Source organism: Trematomus bernacchii, unplaced genomic scaffold (assembly GCF_902827165.1).
Source record: "Trematomus bernacchii unplaced genomic scaffold, fTreBer1.1, whole genome shotgun sequence".
Classification (NCBI taxonomy): Eukaryota; Metazoa; Chordata; class Actinopteri; order Perciformes; family Nototheniidae; genus Trematomus; species Trematomus bernacchii.
Window position 1 is genome coordinate 6,906,307 of NW_022987567.1, and position 21,483 is coordinate 6,927,789.

Here is a 21,483-nt window from a genome sequence, read left to right on the forward strand (position 1 = left end):
TCTCAGGCTTGAAAATGACATTCCCAGAACAAATGACCATATCTTCTTCTAAAAATTAATAATCTTTTTTCTCAAAGTAATGATAAACCTGTGAGTTGGATGTAGAAGAGTCAGAATCAATATAGATGTTTTTTATTTTAAAGAAAATTCAGATTGAACATAGTAAAAGATTAAATTATAGTGTCCGTCCAAAAATTATTTTTTACTTATAGTGAAAACTACCTTTGGATGATGGTAAGGTAGACTAAAAGCTTTAGGAATCCAAAGTACAGAGAGGTTTAGTAAAAGAAACTCCACCTCTGAGGTGATTTGGGTGGAAATGGGGGTTTTACCGTTTCTCTGGAACCCATTGGTCGATTTTGGTGATTGACACCTCTCTCTGACCGTTAGAGCCAATAGAATCGAAGGGGAATCTCCCCTCTGACACACATGGTAAAAAAAAAAGGTTGGGCCTTGCGCATGCAGTTTTGCATCAGAGCGAACCTATACTCTAGCTCTGACATCTGGAAACGGAAAAGCAGGTTTATTGCTTATGGATTATCAGAAATCATTTCAAAGGGACACAGACACATTGGATTAACCTATGGATTAACTTCAGCAGCGTTTTTATCGTTTTAATGCCATTGAAGACCACTTTTGACCAGACTACGACACAGGTAAGCCATGTTAGCGTTTTAGCTACCTAGCGCCACATGTTTTGATGTCTGTTTTTGTTTATAAAGTCGCGAGTTCGTATCATAGAGTGATAATGTATGTACCCATCGATTCTGTGTCAACTCACGATGTGAAACGATGTGTTGGATGTGCAGAAAAGATAAATAATAAGGTTTTATGAGTGAATTCCGGTGCAGTAATCTGTAATTTTTCGCTCGTTGCTAATTCAGAGGCTCTGCGTTAGCATTGTGGGTTTATTTTTGAAAAAATAATTAAATTGATCAGTTCCATGAGTTTCTTTCTTACATGGATATAAAACATTCATAGTTTATTAAATATTAAGATGCCCTCAGACACTGTTTCCTCAGATGACGCGTTTTCCCCCCCGATATCGGGGGTGCAGTGTAGAAGAGGTTAATTTATTAGAAAGATTTTCTTTTCATGATCTGTTATTTTCTCAAATGTTCTTATTATGGGGCAGTACGCGGCGGCGGGCTGTGTGTGTGTTGTTGTTAACCAACACTGCTCGCCACTGGTGGAATTTATGGTTCTAAAATGCTGTCCTTTTTACCTGCCGAGGGAGTTTACAGCGATTCTTGTGGTGGCTGTTTACCTCCCGCCTAACCCCAGTAGCGAGGGTAAAGAGGAGGCACTCGGTGAACTGTACAGAGCCATCAGTGAGCAGCAGACAGCACACCCAGACGGCCTTCTCATCGTAGCTGGAGACTTCAACCACGCTAACTTAAAAACTGTGCTGCCTAAAATATATCAGCATGTCGATTTTCCAACCAAGGGAAAAAACACATTAGACCTGGTCTATACCAACATCAAGGGAGCTTACAAGGCATCCCCCCTCCCCGACATCGGCCTTTCTGATCACCTCACTGTTCTGTTGGAACCAGCTTACAGAGCCAGGGTAAAAGCCATCAAACCGGTTTCAAAACAGGTACGGGTGTGGTCAGAGGACAGCACAGCTGCACAGATGCCCCTTTCACACCGGCGCTTTTTCAGCTCCGGCTCGGAGCTGGAGCCTGAAAAGTACCGGTTTTTCCTGTTCACACCGCAGCGACGCCGCCTCATAGCTCCAGAATGCGGTTCACTTCCAGCTCCAAAAAATTGTCGGTCTAGAGGCAAGAGCTTCGGAGCTAGAGGCGGCGTCGCTTACGTCTCTTACGTCTCTTACGTCGAGGCGTGCAGGAAACTAAACCCACCTCCCCTGAACATGCCATGGGTCGACTGAAGAGTCTCGTCATGCCTGCCTACAAGCAGTAGCGCTGAGCAAAGTGACTAGAAGGCAACCACACACTTATAAAAAAAAACACACTTTATAAAGTCAGGCAACACTAACCAGGCTTCTGTTTATTTGTACCTTACTCTGACCATCCGTTCGCTGTTATTGATCATTGTGGAGAGCAGGCAGACGTTTTGTTTGTTATTATAGCAGCTATCGGATGGAATCAATACATGGGCTGCACAGGTTGTCATGTCCGACTATCACAAGTAGAATCATAATGAAAAATACGCCGGTAAAATGTGCCTGTAGAAAACGGCTTAGCAAGTAGTCAGTTTAGCTTCGGTTGTTATGCTAACATCACCCATGTTATACCAGAGAAACTTTCATAACAGCGTTGTGATGCCAAACAGCGTCAATTCAGACACACATGCAGCAACCAGGAAACGAGACCAGTAATCCAGCTCACACTGTCCGCTCCTCGAGCCTCAAAGGGCGGAGCAGTGAGCCTCGCAACGTCCCGCCAACACGGCACCCAGACCCCACGCAGCATTCTCATCTGTTTGTCATTACTGGTGTCATTTTCTGGCTGCTAACGCCATTGTAACACATAATCACTGATGTTCCGCTGTAACGGTGGTGGACTCAACAGAACTGAGTGGGCGAGCTGACCAATCAGAGCACACTGGGCTCAGGGGGGGGCAGGAGCTCCAACAAGCCGTTTAGGACAGAGAGTGAATACACATACTATACAGAGATTCTGTATGAGAAACCAATGTGAGTTTGGAACATTGAACAATGTAAATCTGTTCTAGTAGACCTCAACAATGGAATTATGATCAGTAGAAATGGCCATGACATGGGACCTTTAAAGTGAGCATGGCCTACCAAGGCCAAACTAAACCCTGCTAAGCCGTGCTAGGTCCTGCAGTGGAAAAGCGCCATTTGAGTATTGTTTGGAGTCAGACTCACCTTCAGGGGGTGGAGGGTCCGCAGGTTGAAGCAGCAGTGTTGTAGTTTCCACTTTTCTCTCCTGTAGCTGAACTCAGAGGAAGTTGTTAGTTTGGTCTGAAGGTGAATCTGATCGTCTGTTTTTCAGTCCGTCTCTCTCTCTGCAGTGAGGGAGAATAACAAACTGTTTCCTGATTTATCTCAGGTGAGTCAGGTGAGGGAGGAGCTCTGTCACGCCTGCCAAGTATCTGGCTTGAACGATTATCACAGAGCAGCAAACTGAGTTTCAATGGATGTTTCCTTCTGCACTTGTTTTCTTGAGACAACAGGGCATGTTTGGTTTGTTCTTTGAGGGAAATAGTTTTGTTGAAGCTGTTGTTGGCCTGTGGAAAAATGTAATCATAAGAAATGACTCCGGAAAAGCTGCAGATAGAGCCATAAGAAATGAATGCAACTGATTATTTAATGTTTAATCTTGTTTTTATAGGCAATCATTTAAGATTTGTTAGTTCCAGGTTTAATATGTGCAATAAGTTCATTTCAATAAGTTTTGCAATAAACATTGAACGAGTCCGGCCCTCGACTAGTACCCATTTTTTTATTTTGGCCCACTGTGTATTTGAGTTTGACACCCCTGCTCTACATCATCATCAAATGGTTCTCTCTCTTTCAAAATCATTTGCAAGGCCCTCTGAGCAGAGAATCTTTTGGCCATCTTGATCAGTTGTGATAAGGACCAAAACTGGAGGAGCTTTATTTACCTGAACACCCTGTGTAAGTATAAAAACTTTCGTTAAAATGCATCTATGCAACAAATATGAAAATATATAATTCATTTCATTTAATATCAAACCTTTATTTATCCAGGTGTATCCCCCCTGCTGAAAAAACCAGCATAGACCAGCTTAAGATGGTTGCTGGTTTTAGCTGGTTTTCGCTGGTTCTGCAGTTTGTGTTTCCCCTGAAAAACGTGATGCAGTTATAAGTTGTAAGTTAACTTAACGTTATCTTACAAGTTGAGGGAGTTACGTTTTGTTTAAAATCGTCAATGTAATACCATTAGAGGTGTTGTGTTGAACATGAAGTTAGCTAACTGTAGCTCTCTACCAAAGGTTAGCATGTTAAGCTGTACTTTGTGTGGCAGCTAGCTTAATACAAAGAGGGTTTTTGTGCTTCATTGTAAACTTTTCTTACAAATGTGTGTTAATCTACCTGAAATTGTGGGGACAGTTTTTTTCTACTCAATGATACAGACCATTGTTGAGGAGATGCAAAACATACATATACTTTGAGTAATGTTACTTTGCTGCTAAAAAATGAAACATTATCAGATGAGGATATCACCAAAGTGTGAGTCTGTCAGGGGATTTGATCTGTTCTTTGCATGTCGTACAGGGCCTATGTACACACTGCTCTGATATGAATTAAAAATATAATTGTAAAATGTAAATCTCGCTCTTGTCATCGTTCAGGCTTTGCATTTGAACCCCTATGACTGGTTGCGGACTTGAAGGGAACGACTTCCTGGCCTTCCTGACATCCAGGAAAAAGGTGGATTCTAATCTATTTCAATGCCAAAAGCAAGTTATTGTTTTTAATTTTTTTAACATGATTTTTTGGGGAATTTCAGTTTTATTGGACAGTAGAGATCTACTGGAAACAGTGGAGAGGGAAGAGATGATATGCAGCAAAAGGCCGAGCCGGATGGTTGCTGCTCCGTGTGGAACGTGTTCTATCAGGTAAAGCACTTTGGTACCCAGTTATTTATGGTATTGAGTTTGAATGTAGCCTTTGGAAGGTATTTTCCAACAGTGCATTGTAAAGACTGAAAAAACAGGCTCAGGTTAAAGCTTGACATGATTTGGTCTTTTACTTAAGAGGATGTTTGTCCTCCTGTCTTCTCTTATTTCCTTATCTTTCTTTCAGGTGTAACATCTACCAATGGTTGTACATGACACCACCTCTTTGCTGTCCTACTAGTCAACCCTCCTGATCAGAGCCTTTCCTAAATAGTGGTAAGTTGTTTTACAGTTCAGTGTACGTTAATTTAGCAACTTAATGCTTTACTGCTGTTGAATAAACCCTATATATATACATCCATCAGCAATCAATAAAACAAATCATCCAACACAAAATAGAAGAAATCTGGACCTATTCTGTTTCTTTTTATACCACAGCATCTATTGGGACTGCTCATTGATGTCATCAAGAGCCATTGAGTCTAGCTTTTGTAGTCGGCCTCTCAGAATGTTTATCATTTCTTTGTCTCTTAACATTCCTATAATCACTTGTTTTTTTATTGTTGATATTGTTTTGTTCTTTATTTTTGTTGTGAGAATCACTTTGCAATTGTGTAAGTGCTATATAAATAGTTATACTAATATTATTGTTGTTACCATCATTACTATTATTAATAATGTCTTCTTTGTTTTCTTTATTTATCGCTGCAGAAAGGTTCAAAAAGTTCCCTGTACATGGAACCATGCCTGTCCTCTGTTCCACATGTCTTCAGTCAGTTCTGGACCCCATGACTCGGACACTAGTTCTACCAAGGCTCATTAGAGGTAAGCAGTGGTAGGAGAGTGGAGTTATCTTTGTATTTAGGCTGCAAGTCGACAAGAATAGATTACAAATCGCTTAAAAAATGGTTCAGATAAGAGGCACCATGTGTTACGCAGGTGTGGCGCTGATATAGTTTATATAATATGCGGTTGAACTTTAAAATTAAATTATTTCCGGTGCAGAGACAAACACTCGAGATGGATGCATAAAGTACATACTGGTGTTAATAAAATATAGCGTATATCCCTCAATTTATCGACAATAAGAATGACAATACATACTTCCGGGTGTAAAGTAATATATCTAGCATACTGTAGATCCTACACATCCACTGGAGGTATATTCTGAAAGTAAAATATACACTTCTCACTAGAAATGTAATCATAAAGCATTATTATGGCCAAACTATCCTACAATTTAGGATTTTCCACTGAAAAAAGTGTTGGATTCAAAGGTTTTATCATCATATGCTCAGCAGCTACAGTGAAGAAATGTCAATGAAATTCTTCTGACCTGAGCTCCTCCAACAATGCAACATATATAATAAAATACAAAAATACAAAATAAAAAGTAGTGCAAAAAGTTTATATACATGTAATATAATAGAATATGACATTTACAAGAATAGAATATGAAATTAAATAATGTAAATTTAAGAAAAAAATTAAATACGGTGTATTGCGTGGATAATAGACCCAATCACAGTGAATGTTCAAAACTAAACTTGATACATTTTTCTTTTTCATCTCACAGTGCACATATTTAAGTAATCATAACACAAAGCTAAAAGTTAATCTGTTTTTCCTTTCTCTTCTCAAGAGTGCTTCATAAAAAGCAATAAAGAATTGTTCTAATTCATAATAAATCTCACAGCAGGACGTTGGTGCCTTTGTTTTTGAAGGGTATTTTGTTGCTCTCATGAAAAGCAGACTTCTGGTCACGTGTCTGTCTGTGTGTAAGGTGCACGAACTACTTATACCAGCAGGTGGCAGCAGAGTTAAAGAAAGTGTTCAACTAAAGGCCATTTTTTAAAATATAAATACAGAGGTTGAAGAAATCCTGCATTCCTATTGTACTCAAGTAAAACTAGTTCGACAAAATATACTTAAAATACCCCAAATAAAGTACTCATATACTATAGTATGCATTCCACCTGGGGGACACAAAGGGTTAAAGGGGCAAAGTATAGGAAACAGTGGTTAAAGATTATAATGATGGTTTTCAAAACGCCTCACACACACAAGTCCTTGCCATGCCAACATACAGTCTGGAGGAGCCCGACTTCCTGGTGGGGTATTGCGGCGTCTTCAGTGTGCACACTCTTTATTGTGTCCGTTACTCACCGTTTGAAGCAGTTGTTCTTTTGGTGTGTGTGTGTGTGTGTGTGTGTGTGTGTGTGTGTGTGTGTGTGTTATCTGATCCACTTCTCTTTTCCTTCGTGAGAAGCAGCTCAGCACAGCAGGAACAACAGAGGTAAATGAAGATATTTAACACTTATTTTATTAAATAGTTCTTTAATGTGATTTTAGCCGCAGCGCTACACCTTTTTACATTAGTTAAGTGTTTGCTTATTTTACTTATTGTTCTTTTAATCATGAAAGAGATCAGTTTGTTCGTTTTTCCATTTTCCAGTGAAGGCGTTTCTGTTTCATTAGTTTTCTAAAGATCCCATTGTTTATGAGACAACAAGATAAAGACCCTCGCATATTATGTTAAGTTTCTGAAACATTGCTTTATTTTCATCTCTTATTGATTTATAATTGAATGTCATTTACTTTAGATGTAAAGAAAACAATCCTGTTATCTAAATGTTAGGATGATGACATTGTCAATCAGACTCAGAATCAGGTTTATTATCAGGTTAAGAAATTGAGTTTGACACCCCAGGCCTAAAATAACTTTTTTAAGTGCTTTTTTTTAAGCAAGAATTGAATTGCCAAGATACAATGGAAACAGTTTTCAGTTTGTGAGGGAAGAAATGCAGAGTTTCTGCTTTCCTGATGTCAATGAGGAGCTCGTTCCACCATTCATTCCCACTGACACTTTCCCTCAGCCACAACGCAGACTCTCTGCATCACATTAATGCACACAATGTACACAATATCTGGTCTTTTATTATTACTGCACATAATTTATTCCATTCTATTTCAATGTAAATACTGTTTTTTTTATTTTACTATATTTTTGTGTTATTTTTAATGTTATTATATTTTTCATAAAATAGTTTTTTATTTTTGTTTTTTATGTATGCACCACGACACCAAGTCAAATTCCTCGTACGTATCAACCTACCTGGTAATAAAACTGATTCTGATTCTGATTTCGGAGCCAGGATAGTGTGTTTTTGGGGGTTACCTGGGTCCCACTCACAGTGGGAGCAGCAATCTGATTGGCTGATGCCGAGTGAAGTGCACGAGCTGGAGTTTAACCAAGGCCAGCACCAGTGTCTTGAATTGGATTATTGCATTAACTGGCAGCAGAGATGACAAAAGTACACACATCCTTTACTCAAGCAGAAGTACAGATACTCGTGTTTAAAAATACTCTGGTAAAAGTAGAAGTACTGACTAAACTTCTTTACTCAAGTCAAAGTAAAGAGGGCTTTGAAATGTACTTAAGTAAAAAGTACCCATAACTAGCAGCTGTTTTAAAGAGTACCTGACCTCCCTTTATATTAATAGAACAATAATGTCATTGTTAGCTAATGAATGTTTCCATGCTGAACAACGGCAACATGACAACGTTTTCATTGGTCCCTCTTCTTTAGAGAAGACCAGGAAATGATGGATACACGGATCGTGTTCAAATCAATAGGCACGCAATGACTCTAAATAATAATGATTACGCCACCAGACACACATTCAAACTAAAGGAACCAGCCTGTTTGGAAAATGTAAGAAGTAGAAAGTACAGGTATTTGTGTTCAACATGTAAGAAGTAGAAAGTACAGGTATTTGTGTTCAACATGTAAGAAGTAGAAAGTACAGGTATTTGTGTTCAACATGTAAGAAGTAGAAAGTACAGGTATTTGTGTTCAACATGTAAGAAGTAGAAAGTACAGGTATTTGGGTTCAACATGTAAGAAGTAGAAAGTACAGGTATTTGGGTTCAAAATGTAAGAAGTAGAAAGTACAGGTATTTGTGTTCAAAATGTAAGAAGTAGAAAGTACAGGTATTTGGGTTCAAAATGTAAGAAGTCAATGTAAAAAGTTGTCAGAAAAATAAGTAGTGGAGTAAAGTACTGATACCAGAAAAATTAAGTTAAGTACAGAAACAAAGTATTTGTACTCCACTACTTCCCACCTCTGGCTGTCAGCCAGTGGAGGAGTGGAGGAGAGGAGTAGTGGGAGAACAGGAGGAGGTTGAAGAGCAGTCTGGCTGCAGCATTCTGAATTAGTTGTAGCATTCTGATGGTGTTTGACAACTCTCTGTATTTTAGACCAATCACGACCAAGCCAAGTTTCAACAGACTCTACTATTCCTACTTTTTATTCTGAGACGCGTCATGTCAGTGAGGAAATAAACATGAATAAAATGAGGAAAAGAAGCAACTTGTTTTCAGTCTGAAGAAACCTCTGTTCTTGAGAAACTGATTTAATCAGAAATGTTAGATTGTTTATTATTTGACAGCATTGCAACATCTGTTTGCTCTTTTCTCATTAAATGTGATTGTTGCTGCTTTAATAATCTGAGTGACATCATTATTAATGTTAATGAATAACTCTATTGTAACATACATGTTTTTATATATTCAAGTAGTGCACACATTACTTTATCTTCTCCATTATATATTTTACTTTACTATATATTATTATATTTTATTAAACGTCTTAGCTGAATACTCAACTCTGATTGGTCAAATTAGAAGTTTAAGAGGTTGTTAAAACTCGATAACACACCGCTGCCAAGAAATCAGTATTTTAGATTGAGATTAAATCCTTTAGAGTTAATAAACGTGTGCATTTGATAATCCACGCTGAACAGCAATGGGTCGTCCTCTCTGTTTAGGCTTCTCCTGGGAAAACTGTGTTTAACATTTACTCTGTATTTAAATACTTAGAAATCTCTTTGAAACATTTATTTTATTCCCTGACGAAGAGGTCTGTCAGGGAGTTAATTTAAACCCAGTAACTCTGTATGTTTTATATGATTATACAAGTTTAAAATTGCATGTAATAAAACTAATAAAAAATGCATTTTATTTTGGATCTGATAAATGATTCGCTGCTCAAACTCGCAGTTGGATTAAACATATTATTTATTTATTTTCCCATCATGCACAAATAACAAATTAACAATTTATAACGACATAGAATCAATAAAACAGAGAAGGTTGAACTATAACCTGACATAAAGATCTGAATCTGGGTGAGATAATTTCAAATGTAAAGAATATATATATCTTATTTCCTCTAAAGGAAGCAGTTCAGCATATTTGATGTACATGATGTTACTTGGATAAAAGTGTCAGCTAAATGCACGTGTTTCAATTTAATAAAGGTTGACAGTATGATCAAAAAGCAGATTATCAAACTCAATAACAACAAGAATAAAAACATGTTTAGAATAAAGAGACAGCAGGAGGACAGGTTCAGAGGTCAGTGAATGATCCCTTTGAGAGATGATCATCATAGATATAATGATCCTGTGTATCTCTACCTGCTCTGATCCACTGTCACACACACCTTCAGTGGTAATATCTTCACTTCCTCCTGAGTGCTGATGTATGGAAACATCTTCTCAGTGAAAGTGTGTGTGAAGGTGTGTATGTGTGTGTTAGTGTCAGGATCAGAGAACGACAACTTTCCTCTGTTCCAGTCCAGATTCACTCTGACCCTCTGGAGCTCCTTCTGCAGGCTGAGAGGAGTTTCTGGAGCTGGTGGTGACAATGCTGAGTATTTACCTTTATAGAGACCTATTCCCCATAATCCAGACTGTATGCGTCCCTTCCTCTGGGTAGACTCTGTTGACACACCCAGTGACCAGTCTGTACTGTCTGTAACCTGGACATCCCAGCTGTGAGTCCCTGAGTTAAAGCCCTCAGAGCTCAGGACAAGGCTGTAATAATCAAACCTCTCTGGATTATCAGGAAGTTTCTGTCTCTCTCCTCCTCGTCTCACTCTGGTCAGATCTTCAGACAGGATGAGTCCTGGATGAGCAGTGTTTGGGTCCAGGATGAGAGGAGAGTAGGACACCATGTCCTTCATCTTGCTCCAGATGTTGAAGCTGAGGTTGCCCAGGTGTTTGGCCTGGTCTATCAGAGCTCCTGAGGGCAGCTGTGGATCCTCCAGCAGGGGGCGCTGCAGCCTCTCCACTGCAGCCTTGTAGTTGTGCAGGAAGGAGACGTCTTCAGCTCTCAGCTCCTCCTTTGTGGCTCTGACTGTGTGTGAAAGAGCTGCTATCTCTCTGCTCACAGCCTCCATCTTCTCCTCCATCACCCTCCTCTTCTGCTCCTCTTCCTCCCTCAGTGCAGCCATCCTGGCCTCCTCTTCCTCTTCTAGAAACTGGTGAAGCTTCTTAAACTGCTTCTTAATCTGCGTCTCTGTGTGTTGAGCCTGGACCTTCATGTGTCTTGCTGTTTGATCAAACTTCACTTTAACGCGTTCAAAGAGCTTCAGTTTCTCCTGAAAGGGCTGCAGAGACTTCTGGAGCTCCTCTTTGAGATCCTGAGCAGCTTCATCGATGGGTCTGAATCTGTGGTTGGTGTGTGTTTTTGAATCTCTGCAGATGAGACACACTGGCTGCTGATGGTCCAGACAGAAGAGTTTGAGTTTCTCAGAGTGCAGACTGCACAGAGCCTTTGGAGATCTCTGATCTCTCTCCAGTAAGAAGGTCTCACACGTGTTCTTTAAAGCAAAGTTAAGAACGAATTCCTTTGAAGATTTTCTCCTACAAACTGGACACTCCTTTACTTCTTTCCCATCCCACCAGTTCTGCAGACAGGCTTTACAGAAGCTGTGGCAGCAGGACAGAAGAACAGGATCTCTAAAGACTTCCTGACAGACCGGACAGCAGAGATCTTCCTCTAACCTGGAAGCCATGTTGTCTCTGAGTGAAGCTGAAAACACAGCAGACAGGAGTATACAGTCAGTCATGGCTCCCCTCCCCCTTCTCTAATGACTTCACTGAAATTCACTTTTGGCGCTTTTCCACTGCAGGACCTAGCACGGCTTAGCATGGTTTAGTTTGGCCCGGCCCGGCCCGCTTTTTTTTGCTATTCCACTAGGGGTAGTTCTGGCTCACGGGTACTTTTTAACTTCGAGGTTCCTACCGAGCCAACAACCGAGCTGAATATGCTAAACTAGTGATGTAAACACTCCCGACTGCTGATTGGTCAGAGAGAATCGTCAAAATCGTTGCGCGAGACAGTCCCCAAGCGTCGCATAAGCACCATTTTTAAAACAGACAAGCTACCGTTAAACAAATCCATAAAGAGATGGCAGCAACAAAAAAAACACGCCGTGGTCCTTTGACGAGGTACAGACGTTACTCCATCTCGTTGCTGATGAAAAAATACAGCGGGAGCTCGACGTCGCAACGCGAAACGACGCCTGGACTCGGCAACGGCTGCAGGATGGTACGTTTTTGCTAACGCTCTGTTCTTTGCTTGAAAGCGTTGTGTCCCTATCTATTGTAAAGCTCATTTCTAACAAACATGCCTATTTTATCCGTACATTTATGTTCGACAACCCATGCTTTTATGGAGCCCCGAAGAGCTACGGTTAGCACAGATAGCATTAGCAAGAGCTATTGTTTGCTAACACCATATCTACCATTGTTTACGTCCAGTTTTCTAGAGTTAAGTAAGAAATAGGCATGGCAAAACGACTGGAATTGTGACTTTTCTTAAACTTTAGATCATCGTCAGTAAGTAAAATAAGCAATACCAATGTGTGGAAATGCTCTGTTACAAGTAAAGTAACGTACCAAAAGTAAAAGTAGTAAGAATCACTATTAATGTTGCAGCTAGTAAAATTGTGTGTGACATCCTAATATATTCTTGTATATTCTTCATTGTTAAGTATTGTTGCACTTTAAACTGGTCTCATAATTATTCATACTTATATTCATTTGTAATTATCCATTTACTTCATGACTGTATATTTGTACATACTCATACATATGTATACATATATTTATATTCATTATCAACAGGCTGGACATAATGTAATTCACTTTCACAATCATTGTAAACATCTAGGGCCAGAACCGTCTTTAGTTCATCCTTACAGACCGTCTACACAGCAGCGTTAAAAAAATCTTGGAGGTGGGCGTATCTGAAGCTTGAGGATTTTTTGCGAGCAAGGCATGAACAACCAATCACATGAATCTCCCGCCCGCGACATACGAAGCAAAAAAGCCCGAAGTAAACTGGATATAAACTCCCCAAAACAGGCGAAAACCTACCACTGTCTCTGCCACTCTGTCAGGGTTGAGTAAGCAGGCAGGACCCAAATGCAGATTTCCAAGAATAGTCCTTTATTCCAAGGTACAAAGTAGAAACACAGAACACTACCCTGTGACACACAGTCAACTACAAACAATGAACCAACAATGACAGACAGAAAAACCAGAACTAAAATACACACAAGACCAATCACACAAACAAGACACAGGTGAGGAGGGAGGAGAAAACACAGGGGCACCAGGTGAACACAATCGGGCAATCAGGCAGGACAGGGGTGAACACTTTTCAAAACAAAACGGGAAACCAAAGACAGAAAAAGACAAGACAAAACCCAACACAGACAGATCGTAACACACCTCCCTCCATGCCTGGCTCCTCCGGTTTATATCCCGGTAGGTAAATAGGGACTGGTCATAAAGCACCGGGTGATTCGCTACCGCTAATTTCTCCTCAATTTTTTGGAATATGAGGAAATGACCTGCGGTATGTCTCTCCCAGCATACACGCCGTTTGATTGGCTAGAGCTTGAACTGTCAGATTTGCGTACACGGGATTTGATTGGCTGACGCTTCCACCTCAGCCTCAAAAGTTGAACATTGTTCAACTTTGAATCCTGAAAATCCTGAAAATCTCCGCTCGCCTGCCCACAATGTATTTCGGCGAAAAGTGAGGGAAAGTGACATCACCCCATTCAAAGTGAATGGGCAGAAGCGTTTCAAGATTTTTTTAACGCTGCTGTGTAGACGGTCCGTTACCGTTGTTCTGTTCATACTTATATATTTTATTCTTATATCCTTACGTGACCTGTACCTGTCCTGTGTTTTTCATTCTTATTGCTGTTGCTGCTATGACACCTGAATTTCCCTACGGTGATTAAAAACGAAAAAAGGTTTATCTTATTGTCTTTCAGGCAAGAGGAAACGAGGACAGGAGCACCTCACAGTCCTGAGGGAGATGCACAGCGCAGATCTGGCCCAGCAGGAACGGTTGTATTTATGTTTATAGTTTGCTTTGTTATTTGCACTTGTTTGATGATTAAACTGTTTGTTTGTAACAAGTATTTTTATCGTGATTTCCTCTGTGTTAAAGGTGGGGTAGGTCATTTTGGAGAAACCAGCTCTAGTGCGCTAGAATTTGAGAATACACAACCGTAAAAAAATCTGCCACTTCCTTACAGAGCCCCTCCTCCAACACACACGACCAATGAGGGCACGAGATAAGTTTGTGCACAGATGGAAGGCTGACAGGCAGGTAGGCCATCCAGTTATTTTAGCCGGGCCGGCTGGTCGTGCTTTTTACAGTACTACGGCTTCCACAGATGACATTTTTTTATGGATCTTTTGTCAAAGCACTTAAGATATTCATTGCAATCTGGATGTTAAGAGCATTCCATGGAATATAACAAAAAGTGTATCTCGAGCCGGTTTCTCAAACTTACCTACCCCACCTTTAACTGTAGATATAAACAAACAAAACAGACCTTAATTTATTAGAAAGATTTTCTTTTCATGATCTGTTATTTTCTCAAATGTTCTTATTATGGGGCAGTACCTACAGGTGCTTGAAATTCAAATATTTACTAAATAGTCTAATTTTTTTTAAATCATTTGACAAACCCATGTATATACATGTTTTATGATTGCCCAAACTCTCCTGTTAGTTTCTTCTGTATTTCGTCTTGCTATACGCAGCCTTTTCCGAAACAAAGTTTGCCTCCTGTAATGTTGTGACATACTCTTTGGTCCGGAGTTGTGAATACCCGGAATGTTATATGAGTATGTTATATGATGTAGCACAGAGCGTGAATAAAGCACAGTTAACCATACTCGCTGTCTCCTGAGTTGTCTATAATAAAGCAAGATACACATACAAAAGGACAACACTATACCTCCTTGCTGTGATAAAAAGCCACATACCAAGAACCAAGTAAACGATCGCTTCCATATCCTCCATTGTTATGGTGTTTTGTGAGTTGTGTCGCATTGAAGATAACGTCACGGCAGTTTTACGCAGCGTCGCTCCGCCCGCCGAACAGCCGATCGCCCCGCCTACACTGCGTCGTTAACTACCCCAGTTACTAACTGTAATGGAAACGCAGCTTAAAGGTCCCATGCAGGGGCGTCGCCTGGACCTGAAAACACTGAGGCGCTACAGTGGAATGTTTTACTGCAACATTCCCCGCACGCACACACACAGTACACCTGCGACTGTTGCAATGAAGGCTCGATAACCCGGGAAGATTTGTTTTTCAAATATTGAAGTTAAATGCATAAATCTGGTGCACTTTGAGAGCAAAATTAAGAGATCTATGGATACCTCTCTCAACACCCATATGAAACAGAACTGACCAATCAGAGCACACTGGGCTCATAGGGAGGGGGGGGGGGGGCAGGAGCTCCAACAAGCCGTTTAGGACAGAGAGTGAATACACATACTATACAGAGATGCTGTATGAGAAACCAATGTGAGTTTGGAACATTGAACAATGTAAATCTGTTCTAGTAGACCTCAACAATGGAATTATGATCAGTAGAAATGGCCATGACATGGGACCTTTAAAGTGAGCATGGCCTACCAAGGCCAAACTAAACCCTGCTAAGCCGTGCTAGGTCCTGCAGTGGAAAAGCGCCATTTGAGTATTGTTTGGAGTCAGACTCACCTTCAGGGGGTGGAGGGTCCGCAGGTTGAAGCAGCAGTGTTGTAGTTTCCACTTTTCTCTCCTGTAGCTGAACTCAGAGGAAGTTGTTAGTTTGGTCTGAAGGTGAATCTGATCGTCTGTTTTTCAGTCCGTCTCTCTCTCTGCAGTGAGTCAAGTGAGCTCTGTCACGCCTCCTCTGCTGAACGCTGTCTCCTCTCATGTAACTCAGGGAGTGTCTCCAAAGTGCTGATTTATTGCTGGAATAAAGGTTATAGTGTGTGAGTTAAATTATGAACTAAGATGTTGGTAAAGAGGTGAAGTAGGCTCCCATAGTGTGAAGGTTTCACAAACCAAACTCAAATATCTGTCAAGTATATGGCATCAGTTTAAAACATTCAACAACAAATTATCCTGGACTTCATCACAATGGCAGATTTCATAATTATGTTATTCATACTAACACATAATCAGTCACGTAAAGACAACCATTCATTTAGAGAATTAGCTATCGTTATGCTATAGACATTATACGTGCAACAAATTATGTTTAGTTATTAACTATTATTTACTTTAATAATTGGCAGAAATACATGCGTGCACAAACAGGACCTATACACATGCACTAATGGAGAGGTGTCAGATGGGGGTAGTTGGGTTTGGTGCATATGAGGCGAACTGGCACCTCCAGCTACATTAGATTAGATTAGACCAGGGGTGCCCAACCTTTTTTGAACCGAGAGCTACTTTTAAAGTTGCCAGTCTGCCGAGATCTACCAGTCCAAATAGAGAGGCGTAGCCATTACTGACAGCCTACTACCATGTAAATACACACTTCTACTTGTATAAAACTGACCTTTGTACGATGAATACTTCATAAAATACTGCAGATCCTTTATCTTACCTCTTTCTAATCTACACACATACAAGTATTTAACTGAAGTTACACAACAGTGTTGATACAGAGTTGGAGTTTATTCACACGTCACTAATGTTTTCAAGAAACATTGAACAGTGCTGCCACATATGACACAGGAAAAAAAGAAAAGACTCTGAACCCTTTCTTTGCCATTATATAAAAATAGTGTTGATACAAAAGTATAAATTAGGCTTACTAATAAGACAACTCAGATCTGAAGCTACACAGGAATCTGCTGCCAAAGTGCAATAAAAAAGACAAAATTAATAGAATCAAACCCTTTTTTTGTTGCATTTTAGTAGAGTATAAAAATAAATGCCTTTAAAATAGGATGCAAGCAACACTAGTTTCTTAACCTGAATTGATAATAGACTATAATCAATTTAAGTTTGCATTCTTATACCATTTTGTACAATAATTATAATGAATAAGTTCAAACAAACTAAAACTTACAGCTGATTAATAACGGTATCTAACTTGAGTTTTTATTATATCAAAAACCTGTTGAAATGCTATGTTATTTTTACTGTCCCCAAAAAGCGCGTCGGCAGCCTCCAGGAATGCTTCTTTCACAACTTCGCCGTCTTTGAAAGACTTCATGTGTTTCGCAAGAACGTGACTGACACGTTAAGATGCTATGGTAGCAGCCTTGCTCTTGTTGTTGGGCCTGGTGAAAATGGACTGCTGTGCATTTAGCTGTCCTTTCAGGTCCCTCACCTTTTGGGAGCGTAGGGCAGAATTAGGAGGGAATTCCGTCTCGTAGCGTTTGTGCACTGTTTTGAAATGCCGCTCCTAAATTACCCTTCTTCGGTAAAGCCACGCTCGCATTGCAGATGAGACAGATGGACTTTGAATTGGAATAGATACAAAAATAATCAACCCCCCACTCGGAGTGAAAATTATATATTTTGGGCTTTTTTGCTTCTGCCATAATTGCGGTCTTGTGTGTGTGCAGACTGTGGCCGTTTCTCAATCTCGAGGATACTGGTTTCCAAGCCAATATTTCAAGGATGCTACGTCATCAAGTGGCACAGCAGGACCGTTCCAATGTCCAGCATACTTGGAATTCCACAGAGGCCGCATCCTTGGTCTGGGGGAAATTTCGAGGCTGCACATGGGTAGACTTCGCGTCCTTAAAATCCTCACAATGCTTTGCGCACGGACCAATTTCCCCAAATCTGTGGCGGAAAATGTAAGGCGGGGCCTCTCATATGACCAGGGGTTAAATTGGGCCGGGGCTGTCCGGGGCTCAGCCCCGGCACATAGGACGATGCTCTGACGTCATCACCCTCGCTCATTTGTCATTTGTTTAAGCCATACGTTAAACCATCTCTCGTTCTTAATATAGACTTTATTTAGGGTCGATATGTGTTGACTTTACTTTAAAATAGCAGATCTCTGTGACATGATATCGTTTTTCCGCTTAGTGAACGTGTGTCTCTGCTCCGATCAGGAGCTGCAGCACCGCGGCTCCTTCGTGCAGAGTCTGCAGCTGTGTGTGTGTGTGTGTGTGTGTGTGTGTGTGTGTGTGTGTGTGTTGTGTGTGTGTGTGTGTGTGTGTGTGTGTGTGTGTGTGTGTGTGTGTGTGTGTGTGTGTGTGTGTGTGTGTGTGTGTGTGTGTGTGTGTGTGTGTGTGTGTGTGTGTGTGTGTGTGTGAAGAAATGTTTGAAAATGTAAAGTAAAATGCTTCAATCTGGTGCACTTTAAGCACACATTACTAGAGACTAGATCTAGGGGGTACAACTCTAAACACCCGTATGAAAAAGATTGGTTTACATTTTAGTAATCAAATATGTGAACATAACCTATAACCTACCATAGCCAATAACTATAAATAAATGTAACTTTTATTTTTGTTCATTCATATCTTATTTTACCTAGTTAAAATGTATTTATGCATATTTTTATATCTCTCAAGTTTTAAACGATATTTTTGGTTTACTGTCCTATAGTATACATTGAAAGGATTTCAAACCTGTTTATCCAAATAATTATAAAGGAGTGCCTTGGAAATATTTGTTTACATAAATTGCATTTATCTCTCTCGCTCGCTCCCACGCCCACTTTGGCTGTGAGCTGCGGGCGCCTGATAAGCCAACACCCCCCATTTCATCACTTACAGCGCCCATCGTACAGGGCAAATGAAAAGTGTAACCGGGGTGAAAAGGGTGTTACCTTTACTTAATTATGAATGTTGTTACATCAAGGCTGAAAATTAGGATGAGCGCAAACAGTCAAAAGGGGTTTTTTCCCTCCCGGAGCTGCCAGCGCAGCCCCCCCCCCCAGAACTTGTTTAATTTGTTATCACAATTACTAATGTCATGTTTTTTTTTATTCTTGAAGAGAATGTCTTTTTTTCTGGCATTCTTCCAGCATTAACAAAAATAAGAATAACATTGAGAAAAATCCTTGAAGTAAATGGCTGTTGTTAAACGCTTCCCACATTTACTTCAATCGTTCAGTAGAAAAGATAAAAGTATCCCAGCAATACACAATAGAATATATAAAGAATAAATGAAAAATCTCTTCAAAAGACAAATACACTCCAAAAACTGAAACGTATTGACATAGGTAATATACATCAAAAAGGCTTCAAATGTATTCAGTATTGTATGAACATGTTTTAATTGGGGTGTGGATGTCACATCCTGTAGGGGGGTCCGGGGGTATGCCCACCCGGGAAGAAATGTTTGAAAATGTAAAGTAAAATGCTTCAATCTGGTGCACTTTAAGCACACATTACTAGAGACTAGATCTAGGGGGTACAACTCTAAACAACCATATGAAAAAGATCGGTTTACATTTTAATAACCAAATATGTGAACATAACCTATAACCTACCATAGCCAATAACAAATAAATGTAACTTATTTTATTTTTGTTGTTCATTCATATCTTATTTTACCTAGTTAAAATTTATTTATGCTTATTTTTGTATATCTCAAGTTTTAAACGATATTTCTGGTTTACTGTCCTATAGTATACATTGAAATGATTTCAAACCTGTTTATCCAAATAATTATAAAGGAGTGCCTTGAAAATATTTGTTCACATAAATTGCATTTATCTCTCTCGCTCGCTCCCACGCCCACTTTGGCTGTGAGCTGCGGGCGCCTGATAAGCCAACACCCCCCACTTTCATCACTTACAGCGCCCGTCGTACAGGGCAAATGAAAAGTGTAACCGGGGTGAAAAGGGTGTTACCTTTACTTAATTATGAATGTTGTTACATCAAGGCTGAAAATTAGGATGAGCGCAAACAGTCAAAAAGGTTTTTTTCCCCCCCAGATCTGGCGCCCTAGGCGACCGCCTATGTCGCCTATGCCAAAAACCGGCCCTGTACACCATGCTAAATGTATGTCTGCATAAAGCTGAGTTATGAGCAGTCATAATAACACAGAATTTGGTGATGATTAAATAGTTTACAGTGAGATTTACTCCCATACTTTTGGCCATACTCACGCAGCCCTACAAATGAATTGAGATTTCCACACAAATGTTCTTTAGCAAGTGTGCAGAGCAGTGTTGATTTAAAAAAGCAATTTGAAGGTTGGATATTTGTAAACCTTTTTTTGTGTATATATATATTAATAATTTAAGATGTAAATGAATTCCAGTTTATTTGTAGTACTTTCTATTTTTATTGTGACATTTGGTGGCATCAATGTGTGCATTTGATATAGATAATGGAGCAGTTGCTTTAGGGCCACAGTGTATATCCCTTAAGGTCAAATAATGAGATCCTCGACCTCCGCCCCCCTCTCGCACCTCCATACAGAGCCCCCCCACATATCAAATCCCAACTTAACCCCTGCATATGACGCACACCTGCACACTTGCTAGCCTGTTCCACTCTTCGTTTTCCGAATGCCAGGAAGGATTCTTGCCTAGCTTCTGAAGGAAGTGACTCGGAAGACATGTGCTACCAAGCAAGCTTGCTCTGTACACTCCCCCTTTAGTTTACCATCGCAGTCTTCTTAGCAGCGTAATGCCTCTGTGTGTCAGTGACAGCCAGGTATATGTAACCTGAGCTGTGTTCATGAACAGCGAACATTTCCACTCTGAGTTTTCCTTCTTCAGATTAAAAGCCTTGTTAATATAGTCAGATCTACGGAAATGAAGAACTAAAACCTTTTTTTGAGCAGAACCAGTACATTAAGAATGCAAGGGAAAAGTCTGTACACGATAAAAAGCAATAAAGAATTGTTCTAATTCATAATAAATATCACAGCAGGACGTTGGTGCCTTTATTTTTGAAGGGCATTTTGTTGCTCTCATGAAAAGCAGACTTCTGGGGTGTTTCTCAATCGCGAGTACGCTTGCTTGGTAGCACATGTCTGCCGAGCATCTTGCTTCAGAAGCGAGTCAAGAATACTTCCTGGCATTCGGAAAACAAAGAGTGGAACAGGCTAGCAAGTGTGCAGCTGTGCGTCATATGAGAGGCCCCGCCTTACATCTTCCGCCACAGATTTGGGGAAATTGGTCCGTGCGCAAAGCATTGTGGGGATTTTAAGACCGCGGAGTCCACTCATGTGCAGCCTCGAAATTTCTCCAAACGGAGTACGCTGGGCTCGGTAGATTTCCAAGTATGCTGGAGATTGGAACAGTACTTCGGCGGCACTCTATGACGTAGTATGCTTGAAATAGTGGCTCTGAAGCAGCTTTACTCGCGATTGAGAAACACCCCTGGTCACGTGTCTGTCTGTGTGTAAGGTGCACGAACTACTTATACCAGCAGGTGCCAGCAGAGTTAAAGAAAGTGTTCAACTAAAGGCCATTTTTTAAAATATAAATACAGAGGTTGAAGAAATCCTGCATTCCTATTGTACTCAAGTAAAACTAGTACGAAAAATATACTTAAAATACCCCAAATAAAGTACTCATATACTATAGTATGCATTCCACCTGGGGGACACAAAGGGTTAAAGGGAAAAAGTATAGGAAACAGTGATTAAAGATTATAATGATGGTTTTCAAAACGCCTCACACACACAAGTCCTTGCCGTGCCAACATACAGTCTGGAGGAGCCCGGCTTCCTGGTGGGGTATTGCGGCGTCTTCAGTGTGCACACTCTTTATTGTGTCCGTTACTCACCGTTTGAAGCAGTTGTTCCTTTAATCTC

At 40.2% G+C, this 21,483-nt stretch overlaps 1 protein-coding gene and 1 long non-coding RNA gene across 2 annotated transcripts; one reads left to right on the forward strand and one right to left on the reverse strand.

Moving 5' to 3' along the window:
- The first annotated feature begins 3,737 nt into the window (after window positions 1-3,737).
- On the forward strand, window positions 3,738-5,384 carry LOC117478844. The gene is made up of 5 exons (XR_004555506.1): window positions 3,738-3,824; window positions 4,309-4,387; window positions 4,467-4,575; window positions 4,763-4,851; window positions 5,287-5,384. It is a non-coding gene; the product is annotated as an uncharacterized LOC117478844 (long non-coding RNA).
- Window positions 5,385-9,638: 4,254 nt separating this feature from the next.
- On the reverse strand, window positions 9,639-15,598 carry LOC117478823 (nuclear factor 7, brain-like). Its single transcript, XM_034125731.1, has 2 exons — window positions 15,466-15,598; window positions 9,639-11,456 (listed from the first exon to the last, which is right to left on the reverse strand). The coding sequence occupies exon 2, from the start codon at window positions 11,437-11,439 to the stop codon at window positions 10,054-10,056; it is 1,386 nt and encodes a 461-aa protein (XP_033981622.1). The 5' UTR covers window positions 11,440-11,456; window positions 15,466-15,598; the 3' UTR covers window positions 9,639-10,053.
- Window positions 15,599-21,483: the final 5,885 nt, after the last annotated feature.